Below are 9,371 nucleotides of genomic sequence, written 5' to 3'. Positions count from 1 at the left end.
ACCACTCCTCTCTGGGCTCAGTGATTTCACGTCACCAGTGCTACTTTCTAACGTGAGGCCAGTGTTTGTTTACATTTTCATTTCATTCAAAGGATCTGAACCGATTGAAGTTATTATGGATACCATGACTGTGGTAAGTTTTCATTTATGTTTTTAGATGGAAGGCTGTATTCCATCTGTCTAACGTTAGCGAATATTGTGAGATTGATGAATAGGACAGTCACAACGTTGCTGGACTATCGACCTAGTTAGCCGCTTTCATGACTGCGATGCACGGCTACAGGGTTTGGGCGAGTGAATCCACACTCGTGGTATTATTATAACTAATTTATTGTGTAACGCTAGCCCCTTAAAACTTACCACAGTGTCATGGTATCCATAAACTTCAATCGGTTCGGATCCTTTGAATGAAATTAAAATGTAAACAAACACTGACCTCGACGTTAGAAAGTAGCACTGGTGACGTGAAATCACTGAGCCCAGAGAGGAGTGGTTCGGCAAAAAATAGTTCAGAGTATATTTGCTTAGAAAACGTAAATGTCGAATTCAATTATTTTGTATTTCTCCACGTGGTAAATACACAGGTCACAACATGTTTACAGGAACGTTTTGGAGTTGTATTTGGAGTGTATTTCGTGACTGTAGGGAACTTCAGGGTAAAGGTCTAAAGCTAAGCTACGCTAACGGTGCGGGCGTTCCCTAAGCCTAATGCATGCAGAGACAAAAAAGGTATGCATCTTCTTGTCTAACTCCAGGGAAGATGTTAAATACCGTAATTCCTCTAATAGTAACCCCGGCTTGTATTTGTTTCAACTGTAGCGGGTACCAGGCTTGTATTAGGAGGAGGCCTGTATAAGAGGGAGGCCTATATTTCAAATTTTCAAACGGATCATAATGAATAAATCAACATTTTGTGTCAGTTTGAACCCAGTAAAATGTACTGGGTTCATTTATTGAAACAAAGTACTGTATGAAATAGTAAACAGTGCAATTACAGGTGGTCACTGGTCATTTCAACATTTTCAAAGTGAAATCAAGTAACTTTACCTTAGCAGCTCAGTATGCAGCTCAGTATATTAGTAACCCGGCTTGTATTAGGAGGCCGGCTTATAATTGCTTAGCTCAAGAGCGCACCCGGCCATTAATAGAGACCCGGCTTGTATTTGAGACCCGGTTACTATTAATTTCCCAAAATGTTGGAGTTTTCCTTTAAGAATAGTGATATTCATTATAAAGTATATGGAAGAGCACTAGAGCAGACAAACGCTCATCTAGAGTTGTGACTTTAGTTCACATATCAAAGTTAGGGTAGTATGGCGCTGGATCACAAACATGATGGATTAAGTTATCTTATTGTAACTATACATTGAAGTAAATCAGAGAAATAAAGGGAATTTATTTTTTATTATTATAATTTATTTTATAAATAAAGCAATGTTTCATTCAGTGGCAATCACAAAGAGTAAGAATAAGATCAAACACATAATATAGAACTACACAGCACTGTATTGCATTCGAAAGGCAAGCAAAGAGATAAATACATTATCTCATTACAGCTTCATGAATATAGCTACAGTATATGCAGTCAAACATGGCAGCGCTGCTATTGACCATAGAATGAGAATATGTACTAAAATGTATGATTATGACAGATTGGGAAGTCACATTAATGTTTCAGGCATATTAGAATGCAAATATACAGAATGCAAAAGTAAGCATTGGCATGAAATACTGGATTTACAAGACTGGGATTTAGGGATGTAACGATGCATCGATTAATCGAAATGCATCGATTCTAATATGTTAGAATCGATTATAATAGAAATTTTATCGAAACAAATAATTTTTAATGTTTTGTGTATTGTTTTAATTGACCTATAGTCCATTCATGCTGAGTGAATCAGTTCCCCCAGCCACATTTGTGTATTCAACATTTTTGGGGGAATTAACTGATAGAAAATGTATAGAACATTAATCTAATCGAATCGTGGTCAAATTATGAGATTTCATGATGCATTGAATCGTTGCCTGAATAATCGTAATCGTTGTGAGGTCGCATCGTTACACCGCTACTGGGATTACATGGAGGAACTGTAAACAAATATTATGTGCCATTGATTTGATCATGGATCAGGCACTAATGTTCCAAGGCCTTTCAGGTAAATCATTATAATATCTCATCTACTTATTGCTTTTGACATCACACAAAAAAAAGCCATCAATCAATGTTTACATTTTTAACAGACATTGTCCCAAATTCTCAGGGCCCGCCATTTCGCCAAGCCTATACATATAATCTGCCTGAAACTATATTCATAATTTTAAAAAGAAAAACCTTATTAATCATATTAATGAATTAACATATGTATTTTTCTTAATCACTAAACGTGATCAGTTTCTTTCTCTCAGCAATGCAGAGAGCATGGGTCCATCCATAGAGCGTCATTTAAATTCAGTCTTTCACTGCTGAGCGACAGTCCTTGGTTTATTGTAAATGAGGAAGTCTGAGATGTCATGCCAGACATTGCTGTCGTGGTAGAGGTAGTTCATGGAGGACTGCAGCGACGGCTGCAGGGTGTGTGGGTGGTACTCAAACAGCCACAGGACGACGCCCCAAACCAGGGTGGCGAACAGGGGGAATGGGTCTCGTTTGGGCTGAGGAACGTAGCCTTTCTCCACTGCCAGCCGAGAGAGGGCAAACAGGATCCTGGACAGCAGGTACATGTTGATCTGGAAACACAAACAAAAGAAAAGATTCAAACTACGGCTTTCTAAATTATGTCAATTCTGTATGTGAATCTCAAACTGGTAACAGCAACTCAAAAGTAAAGACATTTGACCACGATACTGCGGACGACAATGCAATTTCCGATATATGGCTCATTTATGTATTAGTTATTAGGTGAAAATGGGGGACCCTGATGTAAACAAGACGAAAGTCTTTCTCTGGTCTGCATCCCCTTAACAATTGTATGTACTGAGCTGTACTGTACTGTACCCATTCTGCAATCTGTTAATAAACTTTTCAATCAATCAATCAATCAAGGTTACAGAAACCCTGGTCCACTCATTCGTCACATCCCGGATCGATTACTGCAACGCTCTCCTCACCGGCCTTCCCACCAAACTCATCAACAGACTCCAAATCATCCAAAACTCTGCTGCCAGGATCACCCGCACAAACTCATCCGACCACATCACCCCCGTCCTCATTCAACTACACTGGCTCCCTGTGCACTACCGGATTGATTTCAAAAACCTCGTACTCACCTTCAAAGCCCTCCACAATCTAGCCCCCACCTACATCACTGACCTCCTCCAGGACTACACCCCCTCCCGCACCCTCCGCTCATCCTCTACTGGACTCTTATCCAGGCATGCGTTGCTCTTGGGACGGGGTTGCACTCCGTGCAGGGTAAGATTTGAGCCTAAGCGCGTGCACGCACACAGGAATGCGCTGCACTCGCCAACTCGCTATAAGTACCCACCTGGGCTACTTTGCATATCAATAGCGCCGGTCATCAGGTGTGTTAAATACGTTCTCAGATACATTCACACCTAACTTGTTGTGAATGATATGTGTTACATTCCATTCGTAGAGGCAATTAGGCACTGTCTGTAGTCTGTGCTCAAGCGAGGGGACATTTATGCGCATGCGCGGGAGCGCATGCACGCGCCGGGAGCGTGCGTACACGTGGCGCCATTAGGTGCGTGCAACCCCAGTTGATATCAGGAACGCACGCCTGCTCTTATCCATCCCCAGCTCACGCCTCAGCACCATGGGTGCCCGAGCGTTCAGCTGCTCGGCTCCCAGACTCTGGAACTCCCTGCCCCCACACATCCGACAGTCAGACTCACTCTCATCATTCAGATCACAATTGAAAACCCATCTGTTCAAACTCGCATATTCACTATAACCTCCGTCACTGCCCAATACCCCCTGCTGTTTGTTTGTCTGTTATTTTAACTTCACCGTTTTTTATACTTCTTGTTGTTTGTCTTATTCTTTTCTTAACCTTGTCTTTTAACTGCCTTGCATACTGGCCATACTCACCATAACTGTACCTCGTGTGCCACTGTTTTATATTTTATACTTATACATTGTTTCTTGTTTTTAACTCCACTGACACTTTTGCCAAGATCATTGTTTTAATCTTGACTGTTTTGTTTTTATGCCCTGTAAGGTGACCTTGGGTGTTTTGAAAGGCGCCTCCAAATAAAATGTATTATTATTATTATTATTATTATTATTATTATTATTATTATTATTATTATTATTATTATTATTATTATTATTACTAATAACTCAATCAGCGCCTAGAGGTCGCTGTTTACCTTGTGGTAAGAAGGCCAGCGCTTTAAAGAATAGGGATAGATGGCGGTGTTTGCAGGGCTAAAAACTATATTAAATATTATAGCTATGGATCTAATAAACACGTTGATTGTCAGTGAGTTTCTTCCGGTCAACATGCAAAAAACAGATAATCTTTTCATACATACATTTCCGTTTTATACCGTGGTGAATATGAGTATAGTTTTAGAGTGATCCTGTCTAATCTCAAGAAACTCCAGCAAACCGTGCTTCAATGCATTTCCTTAGAAATCGTGCCATTTCCCGCTTGATTTATGAATCATTCTGAAATAAACGCTAGATTATCGGTATTATGTTTCATCATGCATGCACGAAAGCGGGGGAGGAAAAGTCGCCCCTCCGTGCTTTGGTCGCAGCCAACGGCACGCACACACACGGACACGTTGTGATCGCTGCGAAAAAAAACATCGGATCAACGCAAGATTGGTAACATAGAGTCCTTACCTCATATCTGATGTACTGCAAAAAGAATAATCAAATTCCTGATCGCCATTCCAAATATTGATCGCGGTCGTCTTTCCAACGTTTATCAACCAAAACACATTAATCCACGGTGCTCCAGTGTCCGCAATCTGTCTGTTATAACCGCTCCCCATGCCCAAGGAAGAAAACCCGGACCGGACTTCTTAGATTGATGCACAGCCCAAGCCAGAGGGATTCCAATAAAAGAAATAACGATTAAAACCCGACTTTTCTCGCGACTGGCGCTCAACTACCGGCGAGATAACCCGACTTTTTTCATCATTGGCGCTGAAACAGATAAGGGATACACCAATATGGTTTACCGATCCTGATTAGGGCTGACAGAACATTTGCCAAAATCTGAACAATGGATGAAAAACAAAAGCATTCGATAAGAGGACATAATGTGACCTTTGAACCAAAGCCTACCTGGCTATTGATGTTGTTATTATCCCCAAACACTAACCATCCTCCTATACAGGCAGCCAGGAAAGAATGAGACTGCAGACTTTTCCCCTGAACCTTCTCCTGCAGCGCTTGCAGTCCTTTGTAAGTGAACACAAAGTAGGCCAGGTTGCGGGAGTGGGTGTAAGTGGCCTTCGCAATGGCTCTCAGCTTGTCTCTCAAACTGGTCAGAGAAGAAAGAGGGGTTCAGTTATTCTTGTTATTTCAACAAAAGCAAAACTTAACATAAGAGGATAAATTCTTACCTGCCACTTCTGAATAGAAATGTCATAACTAGAGCGTGGGGGGCTCTGATCTTGGCCCCATATCTGAAAGTGACACATATTAGAGACCATCATAATGCAGGCTATAGGAGGGACACACATTAGAGACCATCATAGTGCAGGCTATAGGGAGGGACACACATTCGAGACCATCATAATGCAGGCTATAGGAGGGAGTCTGACACACATTAGAGACCATCATAATGCAGGCTATAGGGAGGGACACACATTAGACCGTCATAATGCAGGTTATAGGGAGGGACACACATGACACATTAGAGACCATCATAATGAGGCTATAGGGAGGGACACACACAAAAAAGAGAATGTTTATGACCAAGCCCCATTGGTTGAAAGCTGCTAGTCGCAACCAAGGACCACCCGCCCCCTAGTGTCTATCCAATCAGCTCTCAATCAGCAGGGACAACTTGCAGGGAAACTGAGCATGGTGAGATATTGCTGCCATTGTTGGAGTTTAAGACAATGGATCATGATTAATCCCAGTGGGGAAATCCAGGTGTTGTAACACAGGAGAGGTGGGGGGGGGGTCTGATGGGTTTAGTGACAGTCATAGGGTAGATATTATCATCTTAAACTCAAACAATGTCAGCAATATCTCCTCATGCTCCGTTTCTCTGCAAGGTGTCCCTGTACGACGGTAGAGATGTGTTGTAAAGGTTGAGAAACCAAGCTGTTATCTGCCTCTCTTCCATGAACTATAAACGATTGTATCATGTTAAGATATAGAAAAGGAATCAGTGGAAATGCCCCATTAGTGTACTAAATCCACCATGTGGGAGTTATTTTTTGCGAGCAAACTAACGTAATGTTACGTTAATGTTAACATTACTCACTGAATAAATATCAAAACTCAAAAAAGTCAGAGGTAATGTTAGAAACAATAATAGCCTACTAAAGTAAACAGACTTTTAATCCACATTTGTCACGTGACCCTAACACCCCACAAATGTTCATGTTTAATACAAATAATTTACATGTACCATTAATTCAATAATAAAACCGCCTGGTTTAATTTAATCATGCCATTTTTTTATATTCTTCATCTGCTGATGCAGATAATACATCTGTTTTGTTAGTGAAACTCATGACAGAGGTTTGCTGGTATCTATGCTAGCTTAACAGCCAGGCAAATTAACAGACTGAAATTAATGTTTGATCTAACGTTTGACCTAAACATAAATTCCGGGCCACTTATTTGTCAATCACTTGACCTGAATTTGTTGAAATCGTCCAACTTTTCAAAATGTCAATGGAGAGTCTGTTTACTGGGGGGACTGACATCTTGATTAGAAGGTAAAATGTGTTTTTCCACTTAAATTTTGATTCATCATGGCAGCGTTTACATTTTAAGAACTTGGATCATTTCAACAACTTCGGGGGAAGTGTATTAATAAGAGGCTGAGATTTTATTTGTAGATATTGATAATATAAAATGCTCCTAATCAAGTAAGTAAAATTAAAGTACATGGCGTACTGTCGCCCCAGGACTTGCCTCGTCTTGCAGGGCTGTGAAGCAAGCAAAGCGTAGCTTCACATATTTTACATACACAGCCGGGAGCAATCAAAAGGTATAGACCCATTTGCTCATTTTGCTATATACAAACATACCTTGTTCGAGCCAATCAGCAATACGAACTGAGTCGTGCCCCCTACCTGCGCTAAAACAATATGAAGGGGCTCCATATTGGAGAAACCATGACACTCCCCTGACTAAAAGTAGTTATTTTTTTATCCACTTTTTCTCCTTATTTTTTCTATTTTTCTCCCATCCCAATTTCGCCTCGCCAATTCTCCCTTAAATTTTCCCCTCCCCTGTCTCAAACGTTGCTAGACTATGCCTCCCACTGGTCGGCTGTAGTGAGGACCAAGCCTTGCATCACGTGTCCCCTCCGGTACACGAGGAGGCAGCTGTCGCATCTTTTCACCTGCACAGCGTGATCTCAGTGGGCGAGGAGTAACGCGTGGGAGGCTCACGCTGCCCCCGTTACTTCCCGATTCTGCTGTACAGGCGCACCAACCGACCTGTAGGAGTCGCTGTCCACAACGTCCAATCCCCACCCACCAGCTTTCCCACCCCTAACACTGCCAATTGTGTTAGTATGAACGACCAGCCAAGCTGGTAGCAACGCCGAGAGCTGGGCTCGAACCCAGCATATCCTGCGTTAGTGGCGAGCGCCTTGCCCACTGTGCCACTTAGCTGCCCTGACTAAAAGTAGTTTCAAACGAAAACGGCTGGATGTAATTTTGCAAAATCACCATGGCTGTCAGTGCGAGTCCTTCACCATATCTAGCGTTGGCATGGATTGATTGTTTAGATCGCTAGTATGGCTAACAAATGCAAATATATTGTAGTCTGCCCCAGGATTACGTTCCTTTTGCCCCCTTGATGTGCGCGCACACCGAGTCTGACCACTAAACTTCCACGTTAACTTAGATGGAGCTTACGTCAAGGCTCTAACACGCTCCCTTTCCCCCTCCCATGAGCTCAAAGTACCGGAAATGTTGCGGTGGTCTATAGTTGTACAGAGCAAGTATATAAAGCTTCAAAATTCATATGTTACTGTAGTCACAGGTGTGTGTGTGTGCACCAAGTTACCCACAGTTGTACTGGCCCCTGTAAATGTCCTAACCCAACCCCCTCCAATGTACAGTAAATGACCTAACCCAAAAATACACGAGACCCTCTTCTTAAAACCAAGTATGGTTTTGTCGATATTCCAATGTACAGTTTTGCTTGTACAGTTCTGGTTTCCCCCACCCCACCCCGCCTACCCAACCCCACCCAACCACCTCCAATGTACAGTTCCGCCCCACCCAACCCCCCCCCCCCCCCCCCCATACCCAAACTCCTCCAATGTAGTTTCTACGTCAAATGTATATCACATTTTTTTTACTCTTTTTGTATCACAAACAGTACTGTATTTGCAAATCTGGTATGTCAATAAATGTATAGATGTAGCAGTACTGTTACTACTGTATATCTGTGTCATATAGGTTATGATGAATTGAAAATGGGGGACCCTGATGTAAATTATTACGAAAGTCTTTCTCTGGTCTGCATCCCCTTAACAATTGTGTGTATTGAGCTGTACTGTACCCATTCTGCAATCTGTTAAACGTTTTCAATCAATCAATGCATACGACACACCGAGAGGTTGCTTGCTATGATTCATAGGAAACATTCCGGATGATAAAGAATTGGCCTGACTGAGGTAGTAACGTTACTACGCCGTGGATAACAGGTGACGTTCTGACTGCATTTTAAAACGCCACTGACATTTCTGTCCATGTATTTGTCTCGCACACCTGTGGCAACAACACGTCTGCATTAAAATAGTAAAATAGGCGGATGAAACGAAGAACGCTTTGATAACATTTTATAACAAGTTAACTTTGCAATGGAGTGACGGCGAGCTATCTCAACAAGCCAATGTCACAACAACAACAACAACGTGAGACAGTGAGCGTTAGCTGAGCTAGGAAGCCAAGGGTCATGGATGTGATTATTAAACTCACACGGCGCCATTTCTGAATCCTTTCACAACAGCCAGTGCGGCCTTGTATTTCTCTTGTTGCAGTAGATTGTTGATGGTATATAGAAGAGTTTTGATCAGATCCGGGCCTGCCATGGCTTTCAAAATGCTCACTCAAAATTCTAGATTAGACGGACACTAAACAACGCTGCACAATGTGTACCAGTGTACAGTACACTCGTCGTGCACTAAGGCAGCTAAGGCAAATGGTTCCTACACAGAGAAAACGTCGTCGGCTGATCACGTGTATTTTAG

General features: G+C 42.1%; 1 protein-coding gene across 1 annotated transcript; it reads right to left on the bottom strand.

The window, feature by feature from the left end:
- Positions 1 to 997: 997 nt before the first annotated feature.
- On the bottom strand, positions 998 to 9,294 carry pxmp4 (peroxisomal membrane protein 4). The gene is made up of 4 exons (XM_084316253.1): positions 9,100 to 9,294; positions 5,545 to 5,607; positions 5,264 to 5,462; positions 998 to 2,730 (listed from the first exon to the last, which is right to left on the bottom strand). Exons 1-4 carry the CDS (start codon positions 9,210 to 9,212, stop codon positions 2,461 to 2,463), a joined length of 645 nt encoding a protein of 214 aa, XP_084172379.1. The 5' UTR covers positions 9,213 to 9,294; the 3' UTR covers positions 998 to 2,460.
- Between the last annotated feature and the right edge of the window lie 77 nt (positions 9,295 to 9,371).

The sequence above is a fragment of the Notolepis coatsorum genome (genome assembly GCF_963971535.1).
Source record: "Notolepis coatsorum genome assembly, chromosome: 6".
NCBI classification, from domain to species: Eukaryota; Metazoa; Chordata; class Actinopteri; order Aulopiformes; family Paralepididae; genus Notolepis; species Notolepis coatsorum.
The sequence above is the reverse complement of the archived record's forward strand: the minus strand, read 5'-3'. Positions and strand labels throughout refer to the sequence as shown.

Coding starts and splice junctions, on each gene's coding strand:
- pxmp4 (XM_084316253.1), bottom strand. CDS start 9,212: ATGGCAGGCCCGGATCTGATCAAAACTCTTCTATATACCATCAACAAT. Junction 5,463..5,544: donor TTTCTATTCAGAAGTGGCAG/GTAAGAATTTAT, acceptor TTCTCTGACCAG/TTTGAGAGACAAGCTGAGAG. Junction 2,731..5,263: donor ATAACAACATCAATAGCCAG/GTAGGCTTTGGT, acceptor TTGTGTTTCCAG/ATCAACATGTACCTGCTGTC.